Source organism: Eulemur rufifrons, chromosome 8, assembly GCF_041146395.1.
Source record: "Eulemur rufifrons isolate Redbay chromosome 8, OSU_ERuf_1, whole genome shotgun sequence".
Lineage (NCBI taxonomy): Eukaryota > Metazoa > Chordata > Mammalia > Primates > Lemuridae > Eulemur > Eulemur rufifrons.
The window spans coordinates 99,271,820-99,298,163 of NC_090990.1; the positions used below are offsets into that span (position 1 = coordinate 99,271,820).

Sequence of the window (26,344 nt, forward strand, 5' to 3'; positions counted from 1 at the left end):
AGCAAAGCAATCATCAGCACAGCTCAAGAAAGTTTGGAAGGTGCTTCACATAGGTAAACACTGAGATCCAGGAAAGGGCAGGCAGTGTCTGTCGGACTGAATGTTTTATTTCAACAGACATCCCTGGTTTAAAAAAAAGGGGGAGGTGGGGGTCAACAATTCATCACATCCGACAGGGAGCAAAACTCCCATCCAAGAACTCAGAGCCTCTTCTGAGGCATCACTCGAGTCTTTGCTAGCTCCAAGACAGAAAGGAGCTGAATTTTCTAACTTTTGTTAAGAAAAATCTATCAAATGTGTTCATTCTCGCAGAGGCGAGGGCTGGGTCCTCAGGGAAAGAGATCCTGGGCTTAGAGCAGCTGGGGTCCCAGAGGTGAGGCTGGGGGCCAAGCCAGCTGGGCTGGCAGGAGATCCTGGGAGCAGTCGGTTCCAGAGCCCTAGAATCCATACTTGGCTTGGGTCTGCCGGCGGCTGAGCTTGTTTTCTGACCAGGTGTTCTTCAGTTCCAGCTCCCGCTCCTTAGCCTGTGGCAAGGAAGAAGGGGTTGGGCAAAGTCAAAATGGAATTCTGAGAGACATTTTCCTCTTGCTGGTGTGAGCATCCCAATTTAAAATCTTTCTCCCATCAAAACAATTATGAGGAAATAGCAAATCCCTTGAAAGACTGCTCCAAGTAGAAGGAGAAAGGAAGAAGCAAAGAAAGCAAAGAAAAGAAAGAAAGCAAAGAAAAGTCATCTCTTTCGGGAGCTATCGAGATTTAAGTAGAGGCTGGGCACAGTGGCTCACACATGTAATCCTAACACTCTGGAAGGCTGAGATGGGAGGATCGCTTGAGCTCAGGAGTTCAAGACCAGCCTGACCAAAAGCAAGACCCCATTTCTACTAAAAATAGAAAAATTAGCTGGGGTGTCATGGTGCAAGCCTGTAGTACCAGCTACTTGGGAGGCTAAGGCAATAGGATCGCTTGAGCCCAAGAAGTTTGAGGTTGCTGTGAGCTAGGCTGATGACATGGCACTCTAGCCCGGGCAACAGAGTGAGACTCTGTCTCAAAAAAAAAATTAAGTAGAATAAATAATCAAGAATCCTGGTGCTGCTTCTGGTAGAATTAATGCTGAAATGCTCAAGTGGGAAATAGACAAATGAGAACTAGAATTTGGCTTCTGAAAGGAAGGCAAATCAGCTGCCTTAGATACTCGACCAGCAGAGTTACAGGGGACAGCCTCGAAGACTTGGTCAGGTCAAAACAGAACATCAACCAATAACAACTTAGTCTGGAGATGCAGTTTTGCTGCTGTGTTAAATATAGTGTCTGTGGTACCCCGAAATTCATACCATGTTAAAGTAACAATTTAAGCTGTGAAAAACAGAGGTACTAGAATAATGACTTCTCTTTTCTGATCTCGACAACTGGATCGATATTAAATCCTGGGAATGTACAAACACCATCCTAGAAAGGGGACTCCCCAACCCCCCCCATCCCAAAGTTATCTGATGCCTGCTCATTTCCATTGGAATTGAGGGGAGAAAGTAAGAATCTGGGTTCGAAAAAGACCCTACCCTCAAATTCTTCCACTACAAATCACAAGATAGGGAAAGAATACAAAGGAGTACCTGAAAAGGAAGGTAAAAAGATGACAAACACGACGAAAGCAAGGTTTGCCACTGAAATCGCCAACCAGAATGTACACTCACTCCCTAGGAAAAGGGCCAGGAAGGGGTCTTATTCATGTCTGTATCTTTGACAGCACTTAGTATAGTAGGTCTCAAAAAGATGACTTACAGGCTGTACCTGGTGCTTTTTATAGTCAAAAGAAATGCAAACAAATGTAAAAATACAGTATTAAACCATAACTGTATAAAATTTACTACTGTAATAATTTCATAGCCACCTCCTGTTGCTATTACAGTGAGCTCAAGCATTGCAGGTATCAGCTTATAACGCCATGTCGCACTAAACATCTCTGCCTGAGCAGTTGTCTCTCCAGTAAATTGCATATTGTAGCAAAATGTGATTTCTCTCAGTTCTTGCATATTTTTCATCATGTTTACTGCAATACCATAAGCTTTGAATGACACCTCGGGATCCATACGAAGTGCCACCAGTGATGCTGGAAATGCTCCCAAGAAGCAGAGAAAAGTCATGACATTACAAGAAAAAGTCGAATTGCTTGATATGTACCACAGATTGAGGTAGGCAGCTGTGGCTGCCCACCATTTCAAGATAAATGAATCCAGTACAAGGACCATTGTAAAAAAAGAAAAGGAAATTCATAAAACTGTCACTGCAGCTATGCCAGCAGGCATGAAAACCTTGTACGTTTTGCAAAATACAAAACATGTGTTAATCAACTGTTTATGTTATCAGTAAGGCTTCCAGTCAACAGCAGCTAAGTTTTGGGGGAGTCAAAAGTTATGCACAGATTTTTGACTTTTCAGGGGGTTGGGACCCCCCCTAACCTCCCATGTTGTTCAAGGGTCAACTGTATTTGAAAGCTGCCCAGTCATATCAAATAAATACCAAGACGTATTCTAACAGACATTTTTGGATGATCTGTACTTCTGAATTATTTGTGTGCTCCCTGCCACAGAAGAGGAGAATATAAAACCAAGCTCCTCATCAGGTGGATGTTTTGCTAAGTTGGTGAATCAACTTCTTAAAAAATTTTTTTAATTACTAGGTAAATTTGCCATTTAAAAGAACTCTATGATAAACCATTTAATTATGTTTTGGATATCTGAATTTTCACTTACAGAATTTATTCCAAGCACCTGCACCTGAGTCTTATCTGCAGCCAGGCTGAAATAGAGCAGGATCATTCTGAAGGGGATATCCCCACCTAGTGGCCACATGGAGAACAGGGGTGGACACCTGCTGGAAGACCGTCCCTGGCACCTGGGCTTCCAGCCTACATCTCAGCCTTTAAATTCCCAGGCTTACAGGGATCTTGCCTGCAGCAGGGCCCTCTGCCCTCTCACCTGATGAATCAGATATGTGATCTGGTGTTTCCGCCGCTGCTGGCCTGTAGGCTGCTCACCTTTCTTCTGCAAGACAGAAAACACAGTCATTAACCCCAAGAAGAAAGCAGAAGTTTCTCAGTTGCCCAGACAGTACAAGGTTAGGATTGAGAAACCAACTACACAGCCCAAATCTTGGGGGAGAAAATTCAGCCTGGAGCTGTTTTTCGGTCTATTTACTTACAAAACAGTTATTCAAACCATTATATAAAAAAACCAGTTCAGAAATACTTTCCTAAAATAGCTTGCTAACATCCCCATTAGACTGGAAATATTTTGAGGTCAGGACTGTCGTCTGTTTCTTTGGTAATCTCACCCCACCCCCAGCACCCAGCATGGGGCTCTATCCATGATGGATACTCGAGACCAGTTTTACTTGCCTGCAGTCAGTCTGAAACAGCTTACACACCAGGGCACAAGTGATCTTCTGTCCTCCCTCCATGCCTCCCACAATCCCTGTGCCCATCTCCCCTTAAACCCTCTTCATCTCTGTCCCCTTCTCCCCAGTCAGGCCAGATGTCTAGCCTGTCTCCGACCTACTGCTTACCAAGCTCTCTCCCATCAATCATCTCTGGCTGAAACCCTGCCTCCCCATTCTAGTAAGTGCCAGCAGCTTCCCTGGAATCAGAAATTTCACAATTACTCCACCTCTCTCCAAGCTTCCAGCCTCTGCCCATAACTGCATCAAACCCCTAACCAAGCTTTGATGCAAATGATTTACTGTCAAAGTCTATATTGGTCTGGGCTTTCATTCTGTGGTTTTTCTGTCCTCTGCCAGAGTTGTCTCAGACTAGAAGCTTCCTAATCAGCTCCACCCAACTCCCAAAACTCCTCTCTAGAGTCTCCTCAGCACTTATGTAATCAATTTGCACCGTAATCATTTACACTCAAGTGTCCTTAAATCTCTTCTTCCCAACTATGATGCTGTCAACTACTCAAGGACAAGGACTGTATTTTTTTCTCCTTTTAAAAAAATCTAGCTCAATACAATGAGATGGTAGGAAGAAAACTTGGAGGGGAAAGTAACAAATTCTAACAGCTTGCTGCTATTTAATGTCATTTAATGTGACAGTTAAAGATGATATACATAAAACATCCAGCTCTGTTCCTGGCCCATGGTGAGCATTAACAACAGTAGCTATTACTATGTGACCATGCTTCTCAACCCACAGCTAGTAGAGCATGCTCTCCTAAGTGGTTTTTCCAGTAAACAGTGATGGATCTATGCTGATCTAACCACAATCCTTTGCTCTGTCCTGTATGACCGCCAGCATTCAGTTATAACAAACGGCTGGGGCTCAGATGGCCATCTGTGGCTATAGAACAAAGCAAAGCAAATGGGGGGGAGGAGAAGGGAACAAAATCCTCGACCTTGGCCTTGCTGGTGCTGGGCTCAAATCCAGGGCTTCCCCACATTTTCCCCCCTGTGGCAGGCTCATAAATGTCCACATTTGCTGTTCTCAGCTACTAGGTGAAAAGATGTTCATCATACTGACTGAAGAAAACTAGCACAGAGAAGGTAGGAGTGTGGTGTGGGAAATGTGATGAATAAAAGCATCTGAAGAGACTACAGATGGCTACAATAAATAATGAAAAGAAAGGAGAGAGCAGAAATTGCATGATCAGAATCTAGGAACCCCAAGATTTCTGAAGCTCTGTTGTGCCCACACCTCAAAGATGTTCTGAGCCAGGTCCTAGCTTAACAGGATGGAGAGAGGGATATGATTACAGGGAGAGGGCAGAACAACTGTGGACTCTGCCCAGCCAGGGAAGAAACCATAACACATGAGAGATCTTCCCAACTGCAGGCCGGGTAACTGCTCCAACCATTAAACCTCAGCAATCAGACTCCACCATCCAACTGGAGAGCAGTTAAAGTGCTGCAAAGTTCTGGAGGGCAGGACTTGTATCTGTGATGCTTGGTGCATACTACTGCAGTACCACGGGCAATATGTGTCCCACTTACTTTGCTGAACGACTTCATGGTTTTCTCTTCTGTCAATGACTTCGTCATCCACTGCTGGGCCCCACTGAGCTGGTCATCACCTTTGATCTCCACAAAGTTGATTTCCTCCCTCCCTCGGTTTCTCTTGCCCTGCAGCCGCTTAAACTGGAAAAGAAAAAAAAAATGCAGGAGTCAGGAATCTGGGTGAGGGGACCAGGAGATGTTGCTAAGGATCTAAAGTTACAGGCAATGATTTTGTGACTCACCAATCCCACTGCACCCTCTATTCCCCTCTGTGCAATATGTCCTTTCACCCTGCCGTCTACCAAGCCCCCTTGATGCCAGATGAAAGGCTGCTTCTACTCAGATCTCCTGGACCCAGGGAAAGGGGAGCCAAGAGATATCCCCAAGCTTCATGAGTACAGAAAAACAGTGGTATGAATTTGTATTCAAATTACATATAAAGCTTATCTGCCTAAAAGGAACGGCATACAATTTTCAAATTATTAATAAGAATCAGGGTTAAAAAAAATCTAGGATTTCTCCTCTAAAAATCAGTTCTTTCTTTATCTCTGAATCAGCAGGCCCCATACCAGAGTGGATGTTAGAGCGGGAGAATGTGGAACTGGGTAGAGAGGGAGCCTCACACACACAAAAAAAGGCCCAGCAAACTTTCTAGGAGGCTGCTACTCTTCCCTCCTAAAACAAAAACAAAACAAAACAAAAATGCCACAGATCACACCACAAGTCATCCAGAGATGTACCTGGAAGGGAGTGTGGGTGAAGGGGAATAGAATTTAAAAACACTCAGAAACTTCAGCGAGACCCAGGTCCTGGTCTGAACATTAGTGAGGCCTCTTAGGCTCACTCTACCTGCAAAAAACTATTAGAACTTTTGCCACTGAGTTCTCAGCTGTGTCCTGGGCTTAAGAACAAAAGGGCTCAACTACCGAACTTGCCAAAAAGGATACACACAGGGGACTGGATGAACACAGTATCAATCACAGGCAGAAGTATGCAAAGGGATGGATACCCTCCTGGGAAAAGGTGAGTAGGGAAGGATTACTTTTTAGAAGAACCTCCACGGAAAGGTAGCACCTCCTATTTCTCCAACTCCCTCCTAATAGGCTGTGGCTCTCCTACAGATTGAATAGTACTTTATATCCTGAATGTGGGCCTGATACCCACAGGGCACTTCCCTTGTGCTGAGGTTCAGGAGAAGCTCCACAGTAGGGGGGATACAGTTATGTGAAACATAGGGGTTATTTAACACAGCTGCTGGGTGCCTCCCAAAATCCATTCTCCCCTTTAGTGTGAATGAGTCCAAAATTTTAGCGAGGCATATTACCACACAACTAAAAGACTACATTTCCTAGACCTCCTTGCAAATAGATATGACCATGTAAGCAGATTCTAGTGAGATAAAAGGGGTCATGCTCTTAAGAACTTCTAGGAAGTCTCCTAAAAAGGAGGGAAGGGGTAACATGCCTCTTATCTCCTTCTCCACCCTGCGGTATCTCCAATGCAGATGTGATGGCTGTAGCTTTAGCTGCTATCATGGACCACAAGAATCAAGGCCACAGTCTAGAGATGGCAAAGCAATGATCAGAAGGGGACTGGGTCCCAGATAACTTTGTGAAGCTCCCACGCCACCCCTGGCCTGTCTACCTCTATCCTGTTTTAATGAGCAAAAAATTAATTTCCCTTACATAAGCCATGATTATTTAGAGTTTCTCAGTTACATGTTGCCAAACTAATCCTAACTGATACTGTTTTTTGCTTTTCGTTTTTGATTTTTTCATTTCCTTTAGTTGCAGATTGAAAACCTAGTGTCCAAGGGTCAAAGATGGCCATTTATGCTTTGTTAACTTACTGCTTCGTCATCAATGAAGGAGGCATCTGGGGCAATTTCCTGGGGGGGGACCAAGGCCGGGTCCTGTGCAGGATAGTAGCCACCGCTGTAATAATCCTGCAGCCAAAGAGGAAAGAAAAACCACACCAATTGAGGGCACAGTGGAGAGAGGAGACCAAGGTCTGCCCAGAAACAGAGAAAACTCTCAGCAAAGAGGTAGTAGTGAGAGACGCCACACTACAGCCCCCTCAAATGGACCAGTTAAATGCATAGATCCTAAGGACCTACCCTATAACTCAAGAACAGTTCTGGCAGCTTTCCTGATCTACACTATCCAGACAGATGGATATATTTTAGGGAAGGGTGACAAGGAATCAACAAAGTGTCTCCTACTTCAGTCTATACCCTGTTCCCTTGGTTGCTCCCAAGAGCAATTCCCATCCCTTACACCTCTAAATGCATCCTCAGCCCTGCTCTTCCTGCTCTTAAGACCCCAATAAGCTACAATGTGAGCAGGGACAAGAAGGTATGAGCCATGCCATTTCTACTCCTCATCCTATTTGGACACAAGGAGACCGTCTATAAGGGGTAGGGAGGTTGCAGAACAGTGACATAAAATAACCCACGGTTTGGTTTATTATAAAATTTACAATGCTGGTAACAAACCAGGTTTGTGTTACCAGATTTTTAGTTCAGAAATTTGATGATTCCCCTTAGAGGTGAAGTGCCCAGATATTATTGTGGACCCTAGAGGAAGGGGGTGAAGGCAAGGGCAAGGTCCCTGCTGTGGCCAAGTCAGGCAGCCATAGGGCAAGAAACTGTTTCCCTCTTGCCTATACTTGTTCCTAATTCTTCCACTTTTGCCCCAAACTCCAAAAAATGCCCCTCTAAGAACATTCATTTTATAATGAGCTAAATGGAAAATAGGTTTAATATTCACCACATAAAAATAATATATAAAAATCCAGGGCAATTAGAGTATGGATTTTCTATAATGGTATTCACAAGATACATTTAAATTTCAGGGTCCCCTCATGTTTTTTTGTTTGTTTGTTTGTTTTTTGAGACAGAGTCTCACTCTGTTGCCCGGGCTAGAGTGCCATGGCATCAGCCTAGCTCACAGCAACCTCAAACTCCTGGGCTCAAGCAATCCTTCTGCCTCAGCCTCCCAAGTAGCTGGGACTACAGGCAGGCGCCACCATGCCCGGCTAATTTTTGTATATATATTTTTGGCTGTCCTTATAATTTCTTTCTATTTTTAGTAGAGACAGGGTCTCGCTCTTGCTCAGGCTGGTCTCGAACTCCTGAGCTCAAACAATCTGCCCACCTCAGCCTCCCAGAGTGCTAGGATTACAGGCGTGAGCCACCGGCCACCCCTCATGTATTTAAAGTGCTTTAATTTGCATAGACTGCCTCAATGGTATTTATAACTGCATATAGAATTCTAATTTCCTATTCATTTGATGGATGTAAACCAGTGGTTTCATGGATTTAAATAGCATCACTTTTTTTGCTAAAGAGGTCAAATCACTTATTATCTTCCCCTTTCCTTCTAAAAACAACCTTGAGGGGAAATATATGTCTCTGATCAGCCTACAGGATACAACAAAGTTTAACAGCAAAGACTTAAGAAACAAAATTGTTTTCAGAGTCTTTGGTCAGAACAAGGTCCCCTCAAAGCCTTCCCTCCCTATCCAAGCCCAGCATCAAAATAAGATTAACATCGACCATTCAGAATCACAGTGGCTGAAGGAGACTTAAGTCTTCCAATTATCCCAGGCTGGCAGTAAAACTCTGCAGCTGCCCAGTCAGGGGGCCAGCCAGCTGCCTCTATTCAACCCTACCACTGGTGCCAGGTCCAACTCCTAGGAGCCTTCTCCATCTAGGGAAGCTCTGACTGCTGAGAAATTCTTTCTTTTTTTTTCTTTTACAAGATTTCATCATGAGTAAATTCTTTCTTAAACCTACTTACAAACTGGCATCTGACACTTTCACTCTCTAGGGCCACAATGAACAAACCTAAATATCTCTTCCAAATAACATTTGAATGAAATGTCAATAACCATTTATTGGGCATTTACTACATTCCAGACACCACCATGCTAAGCTAATGTAATTCTCCTTGCAACATTTCTCATTTTATAGCTGAAGGAATCTGAGACATAGAGAGGCAGTTAAGTAATCTGCCCAAACTCACACAACTTGGGATTCAAATCCCAAACCGCCCTCAGGACCCACTTTCTGTCACTGCCCAAACTATGGTCTTCTCTCTAAGAACTTGCCCTTTCAACTTCTCCTGACCCAGTCGAGGCCTTTCACTGTTCTCCTTATTCCCCCTTTGCATTCAACTCTCTAATTCCCTCCATTCCTCCTCAGCCCCACCTCTCCATTCTAGTTTTCTCATCACTCCCCACGTCCAGAAACTCTTCTTAGACTAACTGCTATCTAGAAACCTATGCCATAGTTCCTTTATTCTCATCATCTATATTTCAGGAGCCTGTCTTATATCTTTAAAATTAGAGACCACTCCTCTCCCACCTTCTCCCTATACCTCTCACCAGCTCCCACAATAAGATTTTGTTTTCAACAAAGGGGAAGTACTCCAGGATATCAGTCTAGGCAAAGATTTTATGGCTAAGACCTCAAAAACACAGGCAACAAAAACAAAAATAGACAAATGGGATGATATTAAACTAAAAAGCTTCTGCACAGCAAAGAAAACAATCAACAGAGTGAAGAGACAACCTGTAGAATGGGAAAAAATATGTGCAAACTATTCATCCAACAAGGGACTAATATCCAGAATATACAAGGAACTCAAATATCTCAACCGCAAAAAAACTAAATAATCCCATTAAAAAGTGGGTAAAGGACTAGACATTTCTCAAAAGAAGACATACAAATGGCCATCAAGCATATGAAAAAATGCTCATCATTAATCATCAGAGAAATGCAAATCAAAACCACGATGAGATATCATCTTACCCCAGTTAGAATGGCTATTATAAAAAAGACAAAAATAACAAATGCTGGCCAGGATGTGGAGAAAAGGGAACTGTTATACACGGTTGGTGGGAATTTAAATTAGTACAGCCATTAGGGAAAATAGTATGGAGGTTTCTCAAAAATCTAAAAATAGAACTACCATATGACCCAGCAATTCCACTACTGGGTATTTACCCACAAGAAAGGAAATCAGTTTATCAAAGGGATACCTGCACCCCTATTTTTACGGCAGCATTATTTATTTATAACAGCCAAAATATGGAATCAACCCAAGTGCCCATGAGATGAATGGATAAAGGATATGTGGGGGGGGGTGTGTGTGTGTGTGTGTGTGTGTGTAAAATGGAATACTATTCAGCCATTAAAAAAAATCAAATCCTATCATTTGTAGCAACAGGGATTCAACTGGAGGTCATTCTGTTAAGTGAAATAAGCCAGGCACAGAAAGACAAAAATCACATGTTCTCTGGCCAGGCACGGTGGCTCATGCCTGTAATCCTAGCACTCTGGGAGGCCGAGGCAGGTGGATCGTTTGAGCTCAGGAGTTCCAGACTTCATTTGAGCTCAAGAATTCGAGACCAGCCTGAGCAACAGTGAGACCCCGTCTCTACTAAAAAAATAGAAAGAAATTAGCTGGACAGCTAAAAATACATAGAAAAAATTAGTCGGGCATACTGGCGCATACCTGTAGTCCCAGCTACTCGGGAGGCTGAGGCAGGAGGATTGCTTGAGCTCAGGAGTTTGAGGTTGCTGTAAGCTAAGCTAACACCACGGCACTAGCCCAGACAACAGAGTGAGACTCTGTCTCACCAAAAAAAAAAAAAAAAAATCACTTGTGATTCTCACTCATATGTAGGAGTTATAAAAGTTGATCTCATGGAGGTAGAGAGTATAATGAGAGTTACCAGGGGCTGAGAAAGGTGTGTGGGGGTCGGGGGGGGGTTGAAGAGAGGTTGGTTAATGGTTACAAACAAGCATATAAAAGGACCAAGTTCTAGTGTTCAACAGCATAGTAGGGTGACTATAGTTAACACCACATTGTATATTTCAAAATAGCTAGAAGATTTGAAATGTTCCCAACACAAACATTCTGTGCATATATCAAAATATCACATGTACCTCATAAATATGTACAAATATTATGTATCGATAAATAAATAAAAAGATTTAGTTTTCAGAATAAAGGTGTCAGTTATGTCGTTCACCCTGTCAGACTTCAAGACTTGGGCAAGTTAGATCAACATGGTTCAGAATAAAGGTAGTATGTTTTAACGCTAATAGGTATAAGAAAATCAAGACACTAGAAGGTTAATTCAGCCAAGTGACACTACAGAGGCCTTATTACTGGCACAAAGCTCTCCCTCACCACCATTCTCCAACATTCCCTGGCCTGCCCTTCATGCCTCCTACTCACCTGATAATAAGCACCAGCACTGGCATCGCCATATGTGGAAAACTGATTGTAGCTGTAGTCGTCCCCAGGCTTAGGCATCCAAGGGGCCCCACTTGAGCCTGCTGCCATCTTGAATTCAAGGGGGGCATTGGCTGCATCATCCTGGAAAGCCGGCTCTGGTTCCGTGCCTGGAGGCAGCTCTTCAGGGACAGTGGGGATGGGGTAAGGGTATGGCTCAACTCCAGGTGGCTCAGCCTTTTCAGGGAGGGAAAAAAAGTTCTCGGGGGCTACTTCCTCATCACTGTCATCCTCCTCCTGTGTGATTTGCTTTGTCACCTGCAGAGCAGCACTCTTGGCAGCAGCCTTGATGGCAGAGGGCGACGGAGTTGTGGTTGTGGTGCCCACAACAGGGGCGAGAGAAGTCTTGGTCTTAGAAGCCAGTCTGGAGGGCTTAGTATCAGAGGAGCCATCCGAGGGTTTGCGGGAAAAGGCATGGGGCAGGAGCAACCTGTTAGTCTCTTTCACAGTCAGGTTTTTAGGTTGGGGAAGCAAGGCAGACAGACCAGTCCCCTCACCGGATCCCTGGTGAGCCCAGGTTTAGAGTAGGAGGGAAGAAAGAGGATAAGTGAGATTTTATGTTATGTACTAGCAACACCAAAAACAACAATTACAGATATGTGCTCTAGCCCAAAATACGACCAGCCCTTGTTTCCTTCTTACCTCCATCTACTCAGGACATCCAATCTGGGCTTAATTCCTCCTACCTCAGGGCCCTCTGCTGGCTGCTTCTCCCAAGGTAAAATGTCATTTCTCTTCTCCCTGACTCCATCCCAACTCAGCTCCAATGCCCTCTTTGCCAGAGAGCCTTCCCCAATTCTGTGTCTTCAGCAAATACAATACTCTTAATCTCACATCATCGTTTCTCCCAAAAAGCCCAGGTATCTCTCCAGCTCACCACTTAACCTCTCTCCATATCCAGAAGGGACCTCTTAACATGGGAACCCTCCCCTTCCTTTAGATTGCTACCCAAAGTCAAGAAAGAAAGAGTCTCTGTCCAAAAGAGCCATTCATGCATATTTCCAAAAGTCTCCTCCCCTCACTGAGGCAGAAGGTTGACCCCAGCCAGACCCCTCAGCAGCTGCCAATGATGCCTAGGAAAGAAAGGAGGCTGAGCATGTTCAAAAAGGAGGCAGTGAGTGTGGAGACTAGGAGGGGTCCAAGACAGCTTTTTCCAATTCTTTAAATTACTCTCCTTGTCACCACTCCCAAAGCAAAGGAGGTAGGATTTCCTTTTTCTTTTCCCAGATGCAAACTGAAGCCTGAGCTTGGGTTGAGCAGCCCCCTTTAAACTGGAGTGCTGGCCGGGCATGTTGGCTCACGCCTGTAATCCTAGCATTCTGGGAGGCCAAGGTGGGAGGATCACTTGAGGTCAGGAGTTCGAGAACAGCCTGAGCAAGAGCGAGACCCCAACTCCACTAAAAATAGAAAAAAATTAGCCAGGCAACTAAAAATAGAAACAAAAAAAAATTAGCCAGGTGTGGTGGCACACACCTGTAGTCCCAGCTACTTGGGAGGCTGAGGCAGGATCGCTTGAGCCCAGGAGTTTGAAGTTGCCATGAGCTATGATGATGCCACTCCACTCTACCCCAGGAAATAGAGTGAGATCCTGTCTCAAAGAAAAAAAAAATCTGACAAAAGTGCCCTCCCCTGCTCACATAAAGCCCTACAGATGTAGTATATTAGCTTGTTAATGCCAGAGGCAAGCACTGAACTTATCAATTTGTAAGCTAATTGGCCCAGCGCAACCATAGTTCCTAATGCTCATAACAATCTCTGAGATTCTGCTGTCTGTATGCTAAATGGCCAGCTTGGCTGAGGACTGAGGGAGGTGCCAATTGGAAAAGGGAGATGAAATAAGGTCACTGTGTCACTGTCCTAGAGTACCAGCGTACTCTAGCCCTCTCAGCCAAAAAATGCCCAGAATGAATAAAAATAAGACTTCTGAGTCAAGCTGGCCAGGCAGAATTGTTCATCTGGAGAGTGGGCTCTTCTCCGTTGTCTGTGTTTACAGATTTGGGTCAGTCCAGCCTGGCAGCTCCCAGAGGCTCAGGCTCATAGGAACCAGATTGAGGAGCTGGGTTGAGCATACCCTCAGGCTCCCTCTGAAGTGTCTGACTTCTCAGATGACACCTGGGATCACGGCTACATCCCTTTGCAGTGCTGGGTTCCCACTCTGCCTTAATAGCTCAGAAGTCCTCTATCTACTCATCTTTTCCTACCACCTGGAAGACTGCTCTTTACTTGTGGGATACCTTCTGAGCCAGTCCACCTCCTCCAGGAAGCCATCCTGGTAACAGGACTGGCCTTGCTCTGTCTCAGCATGCCAGCTTCTTCTATGACTCCTTCCTCCTCGATACTCACTATAAATACAGACACACCAGTACCCTGACCAGTTATCTTTCTAACTTCCACATGACCATGTCCTTCTAAGAACTATCAGAAGTGCAAATGATACTTTAACACAGTCAGGGGAAGGGGCATCGTCAGCATCATACACCTGAATCATGAGACTACTTTATAAAGGCAGGACTGCTTTTGCTTTTCCCTGAAGCATATCATCAACGTGAGGGCAGAAAGTATATAAATCACCAAGCGTGCAAAGAACAGGAAGAAACTCCTGGGGGTCAGAATAATGGTACTAAGACAAGGGGAAACAGAAGCGAACAGCAGGGAGATCATCTACTAGCACTGTCTTGTTGAGGACTTATGGTCTTGTTTACGGAGAAGGAGCCAAGTGCAGCCATTAAGAACTTGGACTCAATAGTCAGACTGTCTGAATCTGAATCCCAGCTCTGCCCACACTAGTTGTCTGACCTTGGGCAAGTTCCTCAGTTTCCTCATATGTAAAATAAGGATGTAATAATACTACGACTTAGGCACTATCATGAGGATGAAATCAGTTAAATGCTAGTAAAGCACTTAGAACAGTGCCTCATACACAGTAAGTGCTATTTAAGTGTTTATTTTCCAGGTTAAAAATGAGACAGGGAAAAGATGGACAATTTTAAAATATAGATGGTCCCTAACATCATTTTAACCAATCCATTTATTCTACCCTCCCTAAATAATCCTTTTACACGAAATGTAATGAGCTAAATTGAGTTACAATTCATCTCCCTACCACTGCCCGTCCTCTAAGAAAGGTAACACCATCATGCTAAAGCCAGGAACAGTGAAAAGAGGGTAGAGATGCACGAGGTCTGAAGTTATAAAGGAAAACAAAACCAAAGCTAGATAGTTCTCAAATACTTGTGTTTGTTCTAAACCCGATTTGAAAACTGCTAGGCATTGTAAGTCCTGTCTTTTAGGAAACAACATGGGAAGAGAAGAAATGGCTTACATTATGTCACAAAGCTTACCTGAAGGACAGTTTTCTTCTTTGTGGGTTCATCTTCCTCAGAATCTGACTAAGAGAAAAAGAAATGGAATAAGGCCTCACTGTTTTGGAACAGTGGTGGAAACACGTTAAATGGAAGAAACACATCTGGGACAGCAGAGGAAAGCACACATAAAGAGTTGGAAAATAGAGGCCATCTTGTTTGTGCCCCACCTCTGTACAGAGATGCACCCACCCTAGGCGCAGTCAAACAGCAGAGCTTCCTTCCTGATTTCAAACACTTCAGAGAGCTGGGTATGCCTTGACCTCCCTTGGTCACTCATTGCCCTACCCACCCAGCCTGCTGCATAGCCGTCACAGAATCAATTTACTTTCTTAATAAATTAACACTATTTAACAATTAATACTATTTCTTCCTATTTAGTCCTTGATGGAAAGAAAAAGCTATACTCATTCTTCTTCCCATAAATCTGTCCACTAGAAGATGAATGGAATTTGGCCCACAATCTCACCCAATCTCGGCTTCACTTTTAAAACCACTTATATAGACTACATAACCACAGGGCTGGGGAACTCCACTGGGACTAAGTGATGTGTTAACTACTCTTCAATGAGGCATTAAAGGTCAAAGCCATTGGAGAAATCCATTCCATCTCCAAGTATGATCTATACTCTGCCAGACAGAATTGTTCATGTTCAGGAAGAAGGCAGGCAAATGATGACTGTGAGGATTTGGGGCAAAACTGGATGGAGGTCATCTGTGTTATCCTTCTGATTCATCAGGATTGTTTCTAAGACAGCTCTCACAGTAAAAATATCCAAATTTTCAGCTCAATACCTTCAAGTCTAGGAAAGATCCAAGGCATACGAATGGCAAGCTTTAACATTTTATTTTTAAAAATTACTCCCCAAACCAAGAACCTTAAAGCTTTCCATTTGTTCCCAGGGCCTTCGTTTGGACATCTGTAAAAAAGGTGATTAACCAGGAATCTAAGATTCCATTCATCTCCAACATTCTATAAAAACTCAAATCCTCTGCCTGGCTTTCCCAACTGACTGCTACATCTCACAAGTTCCTTTTTGAATTTGTCTGTTACAAAAATCTTTCGATCATAATTACCTTCTATATTCAAGACACGGTGCTAAGTTCTGTAGACAGTGTGTCCCAACTGGCATCCCAGGCAGGGCTTGGGGCAGCTAGAGTCCTGAACCGCTCGCTAGTCTCTATGGGTACAACCTAGACCATTAACCCCAATGTACTTCAAAGATTTTGTGTGCACCATGACATGAAAAAAGAACATGCTCTCCAAGAACTTACACCCCAGTAAGAAGAATGAGAAGTACCTAAATAATTGTAATAAAAGGCAATAAAAGGCCGGGCGCGGTGGCTCACGCCTGTAATCCTAGCACTCTGGGAGGCCGAGGCGGGTGGATCGCTCAAGGTCAGGAGTTCGAGACCAGCCTGAGCAAGAGCGAGACCCCGTCTCTACTAAAAATAGAAAGAAATTATATGGACAACTAAAATATATATAGAGAAAAAATTAGCCGGGCATGGTGGCGCATGCCTGTAGTCCCAGCTACTCGGGAGGCTGAGGCAGTAGGATCGCTTGAACCCAGGAGTTTGAGGTTGCTGTGAGCTAGGCTGACGCCACGGCACTCACTCTAGCCCGGGCAACAAAGTGAGACTCTGTCTCAAAAAAAAAAAAAAAAAAAAAGGCAATAAAAGATTAGAGCATTGACTGTGGTTCAAACATCCCCTCAATTAGTTCAGCCTTTATGGAAAACTATATGGAGGTTCCTTTAAAAACTAAAAATAGAATTACCATATGATCCAGCAATCCTACTTCTAGGTATTTACCCAAAAGATTTGAAATCAGTTTGTCAAAGAGATCTCTGCACTCCCACGTTCACTGTAGCACTATTCACGATAACCAAATTATTAAATCAACCTTAGTGTCTATCAGTGAACAAATGGATAAAGAAAACGTGGTGTGTATATATATATACATATATATATATATACAGTAGAATACTATTCAGCCTTTAAAACTAAGGTTCTTCAGGTACTACAGGATAATAGAAAAGGTAAAAATTAAAATTAAAATAAAAAGAAGGAAATTCTGTCATTTTCAGCAACATGGATGGAACTGGAGAACGTTATGGTAAATGAAATAAGCCAGACACAGAGAGATAAATACCACATGTTCTCATCACTTATATGTGGAATCTAAAACAACCAAATTCAAAGAAGCAGAGAGAAGAATGGTGGTTACAGAGGCCAGGGAAAGGTGGGGGAAATGGGGCGATAATGGTCAAAGGGTATAAAATCTCAGGAGCAATAAATTTGTTGGTTTTTTATTTTTATTGAGATCTATTACACAACATGGTGAATACAATTAATAATAGTATATGGTACATTTCAAAATTGCTAAGAGAGGCCTGGTGTGGGCAATCCTAGCACTCTGGGCAGTGAAGAGGGAGGATCGTTTGAGGCCAGGAGTTTGAAACCAGCCTGAGCAAGAGCGACCCCCGTCTCTACAAAAAACAGAAAAATTAGCCAGGAGTGGTGGCTTACACCTGTAGTCCCAGCTACTTGGAAGTGTGAGGCAGGAGAATCGTTTGAGCCCAAGAGTCTGAGGTTGCAGTGAGCTATGATGACAGCAGTACACTGTAGCCCAGGCAACAGAGCAAAACACTGTCTCCAAAAAAAAAAAAAGCTAACAGAGTAAATTTCCAATGTTCTCACCACAAAAAATAATAAGCATTTGAGCCAACAGATAGTTAATTAGCTTGATTTAATTATTCTACATTGTACTCATAAATCATAACATCACTTTGTACCCCATAAATACATATAATTATAAATTGTCAATTTAAGGGGGGGTAAGGTGGGGGAGGAAAAAATTTTTAAAAAGTAGTCAATTTAAGCCAAGTACAGGGGCTCGTGTCTATAATCCCAGCTACTCAAAAGGCTGAGGTAGGAGGATCGCTTGAGCCTGGGAGTTCAAGATGAACCTGAACAACACAATGAAACCTCAGCTCAAAAAAAAAATTATCAATTCAAAATAAAATTTTTAAAAAATCTCATTAAAGAATCTGCTGCTCCTGCATTTGTGCTTTCTTTCATGTAAGTCCTTCCCCTTCTTAATCCCACCCCCTGTACCTGTATCCCTGCCACCTGTCTATCAAACTGCACTCTGTACTTCCTGGCTCAAAGCTCCTGAGAAGTCTCTCTGATGCATGGCACCTTGCTCTTTATCACTCAGTGTCCCTGCATCACTCATCTGTTTACGGTGGCATCGTATTAACTCTGGTCCATTTGTGATGCTCTGTAAACATTACATTTTTCATTTGTGTATTCTCACCTTTACTCTGACAGTGACAGCAAAGGCCATATCTTATAGTTGAATATTGCCTCCCAGTACTCAGTACACAATGATTTTAATTACTAACTGCTGTCAAAAAAAAAAAAAAACCCATAAGGGAAATCTGTCTTGGTACCTGAATGTGAGGGATAAGGAAAAGAGTGGCAAACAAAGGGACAAACATCTACTGAGTACCTCCTACGTGTCAGGCAATTTACTCATAATTTTTCATTTAATCCTTACAATAACACTTCAAGATAAGCATTAGTATCTCAATTTTAAGGGTAAGGAAAATGAGGCTCAGAGAGGTTAAATAATGGCTAGGACGTGTTGGAACCAGGACCTGAACCAGTTCTAGCTTTCATGCTTTTGTAGCAACACCACGCTAAGCTATGTTTGACCAGGCCTGAGACCCACGCTGACTAGATCCCACATGATACGGTTGAGAGTGAGAAAATCAGAAACATGGGTTAAGTCTCAGCTCTGCCACTTACTGGGTGGGGAATCCAGCTATTTAACCTCCCCAAGCTTCCACTTTCCTAAGAGGTAGCTGCAAATAATACTTATTCACTTCACAGCTGCAGGAGACCCAGTAAAAATGGGTCTCCTGTCAGTGAAAATGATACAAAAAAAATTCTAAACAGAGTTCAAAGATTATTATTCTTTCTGGTTTGCCAAGATGTCAAACTCAACCAAGAAAAAGAGCACCCAACCCCTAAGCATTTTCTACCTCTTATCTCTGTTCCAAACTCCCATTGCCTCTTTCAAGCTCCTGACCATCTCCTCTGTCTTTTAACTGTGAAGATTCATCATCTCCTTTCAGGCAGACCACACACAACCATCTCACTATGGGGTACAATGTTATCATGGAGTCCTCAGGCACATTTAAACTTTAACATCTTAGGCAATGGGTCCAATGGCAACAATCTGAAAATAAACAAATTTTATCCAAGTTTAAGATGATTCTATTTGTAAAACTGTATAAACATAGTCTTATTTTTCAGCTCCTGTGACAAACAAAAAGTGGCTAATATGAGAGTGGTAAGCAAACTGTCCTACGGCTAATAAAATTGAAGGGCAGATCAGCTGTAGGAAGAAAATTCAATTTCTCTTTAAATGTCACAGATTGTTTCCATTATACTCTGACAATCAGAGTTTATGGTTTAAAAACACACACACAGAAAAAACCTGTAGGAACACTTTAGAACACCTTATTATTTCTGGATTTAAAGGACTGCTGGCCCCACGCCGTGGCTCACGCCTGTAATCCTAGCACTCTGGGAGCCCGAGGCGGGTGGATCGCTCGAGGTCAGGAGTTCAAGATCAGCCTGAGCATAGAGTGAGACCCCCCATCTCTACTAAAAATAGAAAGAAATTATCTGGACAGCTAAAAATATATATAGGAAAAAATTAGCCGGGCATGGTGGCGCATGCTTGTAGTCCCGATCGCTTAAGCCCAGGAGGAGTTTGAGGTTGCTGTGAGCTAGGCTGACGCCACGGCACTCTAGCCTGGGCAACAGAGCGAGACTCTGTCTCAAAAAAAAAAAAAAAAAAGGACTCCTATGGCTACTCACAATCATCCTTCTCTTTGAACATCCTGTGCTAAACTTCTACGGAATCCCATTACAAATTATCTCATGACATGCCCTAAATGAAAGACTTCCTGGAATAGAACACTAAAATAAGAACCTCAAAAATGTGCTGAGCCCCTAAACGCTGTTAAGGCATGGTTACTCATCTTTGAGGGAGAGGTCGAAGTATTTACTTCCCAAAACAGGGCTCAGAGACATTCAATAACCTACACCAGAGAGGACGCCTGGGCAGATTGAGAGAGAAACAGAACGAGGACCTACTGCTTGCCCCTTGCACTAACTTTAGTGAATTACATTCTAGAAGAGGTTAGAAGCATGGCACTCACTGGTGCACTATAGAAAGACGTTTAGATGCCACTCAAAGCACTTCTGGGCATGTGGAGGCCTGAATGAAAACTCACAAGAAACACAGGAAAGTACAGGAAGGAATTATCTGAATACTTCACAAAAGAAAATAAATTTCAGTTTAAAGTACCAGGAGGCAGAGAGATAGATGAATAATCCAAATACTAAAAGACGTGGTATATTCTCCAATCGTCCTGGGGGGAATACAGCTGTCGTAGAGCATGTGAAAGTAAATCAAGTTAGCTCCTATCAAGAACTGGGCTAGAGGAAATAGGCTTAGCCCAAGCACACAGGATTCAATTTAGACACTAAGAAGAACTTCCTTGATGGTGAGAGGTACAGGAACATTTTATTTTTTATCATGGTAAAATACATATAAAATTTACCATTTTAACTGTTTTTAAGTATACAATTCAGTGACATTAAGTACATTCACAATGTTGTGAAACCATCGCCACTATTTCCAAACTTTTTCATCATTCCAAACAGAAACTCTGTACCCATTAAACAGTATCTCTTCATCCCCACTCCCCCAGCCCCTGGTACCCTCTATTCTACATTTTCTCTATGATTTTGAGTATTCTAGGTACCTCATAAGTGGAATCACACAATGTTTGTCCTTTTCTGACTGGCTTATTTTACTTAGCATAACGTCTTCAAGGTCCATCCATGTTGTAGCACATATCAGAATTTCATTCCTTTTTAAGGCTGATGTGTGCACAGATCAGATTTTGTTTACCGTTCATCTGCTGATGGACACTTGAGTTGTTGCCATCTTTGGCTACTGAGAGTACTGCTACTGTGAACACTGGTGTACATGTATCTGTTTGAGTCTCTGCTTTCAATTCTTTTCACCTAGGAGTGAAATTGGCGGATCATATACTAATTCTACGTTTGTTTAACTTTTTGAGGAACTGCCAAACTGTCTTCCTCAGGAATATATTAAATGGAGGTTGTGGGGTCAACTCCTAGAGAGTACTAAAGATCAGCGAATGGTGATCTGAGTGGGTCTGTGCCATTAGACCAAGAGAAGGGCGATGCTAGAAACACGGAAGCACCCAGGGCTGAGAGAAAGTGTGCTGGGACACAACAGGTACATGTGGGTTTTGGAGGCACAAACTGGTTGTGTCTCGTAAGAAAGTATTGTATTTCTTGGCCTCAAAAGAACCTGGGCCTCAATGGCCACCACTGTCCTCTCTGTTCCAGCTGCCAAGAGTGACAAGACACACATACCCCGAGACTGCTGAGCAAGTACGGAAACAGACATTTTCCATTAAGCCAGGTCCAGTGGGATCTGCTAATCTACCAGAGCCTCATTCCCCATGGCAGCTTCCCTCTTATCTTCCCAGGCTCTGGTTCTGAGAGACTCCCTCTCCAAAAAGCAATCACTAGCAGCCAGGGCCAGGAGCCAAGGAAGAAATAAGGGCCCAAGAACAGACACCCCCGCCCTGGGCTCCAAACTATAATCAATCACTGCTACTATGATCCCGATTAGCCAAATTCATCAACTTTTTTTACTCTGTGGTCTCTAGTATCTTCTGCTAGGATACCGTTTTCCCTCCCATTTTTGCATTCCTCATTTGTATTGCATTCTGGTTATCTGGATGCCCAGGGCTCTTCCGTCTATCTTTCAGTAGGCACTGTGACAGAACAAAACCTAGGTTCAAATACGACCTCTGCTACTCCCAAACTATGAGATTTCAGGGAAATCACCTCTGTTCTCTAAACTCCTGTTTCCTTCTCTGTGCATTTATCCCTTGTTTACAAAGAAGGAAACAGACATTAAGCAACTGCCCTACAAGTATTAGCACACTCCCCCTTCCCTTCAACTAGGACTAAAACTTAGCTAAATCCACAGCAGATAACTCTTAATTATTTGGTTACTAGAGATGACAAAAACTGGTGAAATCTCAGTCTCAGAATTTCAAATTTTCCACCATCTGGATAAATAATCTGAAAGTAGTGGTAATACTAATCCAAGTAACCCTAAAATTTCTAGGTGCTTTGGTATACACATTATATGACAGAAAACTCTTACAGCAGACATTCTTCTAATTTTGGTTTTTCATATCCTAATTTCAGAAGTCTGCATCCCCTGAGCCTATCAAATCAACCAATGTAGCTTGGGTCACAGCAAGAAGGGTAAGAAGGGGAAAAGGAGGGGATGATTATCCATTCTGTGGATCATTTCTAATTCCTCACATAAATCACAAACTGACTAAATTTAATTTTGGAATGCACCTGGAGGGAGGATTTGATATTATCCTGACTGTAGATGATTGGATGATCTGACTCAAATCAAACCAATCAAATGTTCTCTACTGGAAAGCCAACACTGGGACTAAGATTGTAGTTCAATCTGAGCTCATCTCTAAAAGGGAGGAAATAAAAACCAAGGTGTGGGTGGCCATCTTTCCCTACAACCAAATGTGCAAAGAGCAGCTGTGTGGGTCTCCAACCAATCTCCAGTTCCTAATGCCAGGCCCTTTCTGAGGTACCGCAGTATATATTTATGATGCATTACCACTTAAGCTAGCTTAAATTGGTGTCTGACACTTGTAACCAACGAAATCTAACTAATCCCCAATCTGCTCTGCACACCACTACCCTCCCAAGTGCCTGGGGCAAAAGGCACAGGGTCAACCTTGAATCCTCTCCTTCACTGGTGACATCTAATCAATCCTCTAGTCTTATCACTTCTACCTACTAATTACACCTCCATCCTCCAGTTCTCTCCATCCCCTGCTATTCCCTCATCCAGGCCATCAGTCTCTCTCGTACTGTCTCTAGCCAGTCTTGCTCCCTCCAAATCTCTCACCACTCTGAGAATTTTTGCCCAGCCTTTAAGAGCTCTTTACTACCCCAGAATGAAGTAGAAAGACCTTAGCATGGCATCCAAGGCCGATTATCACCTGGCCTCAGCCTCACCCTGGCCTCATCGTTCACCACTAACAATGTGCTCCAGCCACCGTGCCTTACTTGAGGTTCCCCCAAAGCACTTTCCCTCTTGCTCACCTCGGGGCTTGTATACATTCCTCTGCCTGATATGCTCCTCCCCACTCTACCCTCCTTTATCTGACTACCTCCTACTCATCTGTTTTCTGTTTAGACATCTCCCTGTCCTAGAAGCCTCCCAAGACTGGGCTGGTATCTGCTAGGTGTGCTCCCATGGCACTAACTCTATCACGGTTTTCCTCTGACCTGACCTAAAATCTATTTCTTCTCTGTGACCCCTGGTAGACCATAAGCTCCTCTTGGGCAGGGTCTATCATGTTCACTACTGTACTCTTAGCTTCAGGCAAAAGCAGCAGCTCAATATTGTTTTATAAATGAATGAATAAAAAAGAGTTTGGAGTTAATTATTTATACTTCAGCACCAAACTCTAAAGGGAAATTATTTAAGAACTAATCCGTTCCTTCAAACATGTACTAAGTGCAAGACGTGGAGCTTAGAACCAGCAAGGCTTAGAACTACACAGGGGCACAGACCTGAAAGGTGAAGGTCACCCTCACCTGACCATCTTGAACATTCTCAGGCTACCTTTCTCTAGGAATTATGTGTTCAGAGAACAAAAATATCAACTTGAACAGAACAAAAATGGGAAACCAAACCAGTTAAGAGCTAGAATTTTACTTTATTAGCCATGTCAGTGTTCACCTCAGAAATTTAGTGAGTTATACTTACTAAAAAGGGATAGAGTTAGGAATCTTCAGAGTTTTCTGCCAGGGTCAGTCATCCTAAATATAAGATTACCAGCCTCTACCTCGACGTTTTCTGATGCTACCTCCGCAGAGCTAGTAATGAGCCTTTCTACTGTCTCAGTCAGGGAACTTCCCTTGTCCCAAGTTAAACCAAGGCCAAGAGTTTCCGTGGAGCAATAAAAGGCTTTATTCTCAAACCTGAACTTAGTCGTGACAGACTCAGGTGTGAAAGAAGGGAGAAATGATAAGGAAGAAAATTTGGAACAAGATAGTGAGGGAAATTCTGGAACCTCTTTCCATAAAGAATCCACATTCATTTTACTCAATCCATAGTTCATTCACTCTGAAAATACTTATGGAGTACTCAGCATGTGCCAGGCACTGTATTAGCCACTAGGGATATGGGGGAGCAGGGTGGGGAACCACCAAAACCCTGCCTTCATGGAGTTTGTGTACTAGAGGAAAGAGAGAGGCAAATACAATATATAGTACGTTAGTAAGTGCTATGGAGAAAAATAAAACCAAGAAGGGGAATGGGGAGTAGTAAGCAATTGGAGGTTGCAATTTAAATAGGTAAGCTAGGAAAGCCCTCACTGAGAACAAGCTCTTTAGGCCAAGACTTGAATGAAGTGAGGGAGAGAACATTAGGATATCTGGGGAAAGAAACTTAAGAATCACCAACTGCAAAAGGCCTCAGTAAGGGCAATAAACTTCTCTAAGGTTCTCAAAGGTGAGCCCCAGGGACTGACCAATTAACTTCTCAGAGGTGAGAAAGGAAAGAGCTCCCAGGTAATGCTAAAAACACTTCCTGCCCCAGGCTTAATGCCACCTTTATACCCAAAACCCTCACTCCAGAAGAGGCTTTGTGTCATTTTTCTGCTCCAACACATAGAAACAGCATAAGTTTGGCTGCCTCTTCTAGAAATACCCAAGCATCATAATTCACCTAGGTTTGACAATACCTAGGTGGTGAAACTGAGGCATAGGTCTGAGGTTCAGGCAGACTAGCTCTTAATCTTCACTCTGCCCTTTACCGGGGAAGATCTTACATGCTATACACCTGTTTCTCATCTGTAAAAAGTAGTATGCTGGCCCGGCGCAATGGTTCAAACCTGTAATCCTAACACTCTGCGAGGCCCAGGTAGGAGAATCACTAGAGGCCAGGAGTTTGAGACCAGCTTGAGCAAGCATGAGACCTGTCTCTACCAAAAATAGAAAAATTAGCCAGGTGTGGTGGCATGCACCTCTAGTCCCAGCTACCTGGGTGGCTGAGGCAGGAGGATTACTTAAATCCAGGAGTTTGAGGTTGCAGTGAGCTATGATGACACCACTGCACTCTACCCAGGGCAACAGAGTGAGACTCTCTCTAAAAGAAAAAAAAGAAAAAAAGGTAGTATGTTATGTCCCAGAGTTCTGTAATAATTGAAGGAAAGGACCAATGCCTGGCAAATGATACGCACTCAACAAATATTCAATTTCTTCTCGAACTCCCCTCAAAAACAGAATCCAGGATTCCTATCCTTTTTCTCCCGGCCTGATGGTTTTATGTTCAGAAGCAAAGAAAAAGATTGGTCCCGGATGTTCAGCAAGGGCTCAGAAGTCCTGTCTCCTGCCATTTCTTCAGCTGCCAGATTTCATCCTGTTCTCAGTATGGGAAGAGGGAAAAAAAACAGCCTGAGGTGAAGATGCAAAGAGGGAGCAGAACCAAGCAAGTGTCCCTAGGCCTGGACCTGGGCCTGGCAATGCCAGGTAGGTGATGATATGTGGCCCTTCTGCAGGCAAGCCCAGCTTCGAGAAACCCACATGGACAAACACCCTAACTCCCCAAAGCTGACAAACTTCAGCTCAATTAATCACACTGTAAGAGGATTCCAGTGATTTTAGGGGATGCATTTATAGGAAAGAACTCCGTAATCTCCACAAGTCCCTCCTACTGAGCTCAAACCCGATGGACAGCTTGGGGGTGCCCTCCCCGGATACTCACATCTCCCTTATGCAGCTCCGGCGCCGCGATCTTCACAGGCTCTTTCCTCTTCTTTGGCTTGGGAAGCCCCAGGGGGGGCCCGGCACCGCCAATTGGAGGGGGCAGACTGAGGCCAGGGCCTCGGGGCGAGGGCAGCCCCAAACCCAGCCCCTCCCCAACTCCCGCCGCTTCAGCTGGGCTCACGCCCGGAGGTGGGGGGAAGCCTCCCAGGCCGAAGGGCAAGGGGGGGGGAGGCTGAAGCCTGGGGTCTCCGGTGGGTGGGGGCAGCAACAGCGGCGGGGGAAAGGCTGGGGCCAGCATCTGAGGGGGCGGAGGCAGCAAGGCCGGACCCTTGGGCGCAGGGAGAGAAGCGAACAAGCCCCCTAAAGTGGGCCCAGATGTAGGTGCCGCCGCCTTCTCTTCCTCTGGCTCGGGCTCAGCCTCATCCGGCTCACTCTCATCGCTGCTGGCGTAAGCAACCAGCGACATGGCGCCTCCCGCCTTTGGAGCGCCCTTGCCGGCAGACGAGGCCTACTTGAGACCGGGGATGCCCGGAGGCCTAGTAGGCCCCGCCACTGGGCGGGGCGGGCACCGAAAAGTACGCCTGTTCTGTACTCTAGGACTAACCCCGGCAGAAACCCATGGCTGCGGTTGATTTCCACCGAATAAGGATTCCCTCTTCACTTAAGCTCCTAGTCCCGGGCAACTACACACAGCTAATGGCCGCCGAGTCACTCCGCCTCCTCCTCGCCTCACCAATATAGAAACTA

At 43.9% G+C, this 26,344-nt stretch overlaps 1 protein-coding gene across 2 annotated transcripts; it reads right to left on the reverse strand.

The window, feature by feature from the left end:
* Positions 1-26,299, reverse strand: PRCC (proline rich mitotic checkpoint control factor). 2 transcript variants are annotated; one of them, XM_069478560.1, is made up of 7 exons: positions 25,596-26,299; positions 14,630-14,677; positions 11,232-11,792; positions 6,833-6,928; positions 4,981-5,124; positions 2,976-3,041; positions 1-524 (listed from the first exon to the last, which is right to left on the reverse strand). In XM_069478560.1, exons 1-7 carry the CDS (start codon positions 26,061-26,063, stop codon positions 438-440), a joined length of 1,470 nt encoding a protein of 489 aa, XP_069334661.1. In that variant the 5' UTR covers positions 26,064-26,299; the 3' UTR covers positions 1-437. The 2 variants fall into 2 exon arrangements, with proteins under 2 accessions (XP_069334661.1, XP_069334662.1); XM_069478561.1 differs by lacking the exons at positions 1-524; positions 2,976-3,041; positions 4,981-5,124 and adding an exon at positions 5,912-5,996 and having other exon boundaries at positions 25,596-26,294.
* Between the last annotated feature and the right edge of the window lie 45 nt (positions 26,300-26,344).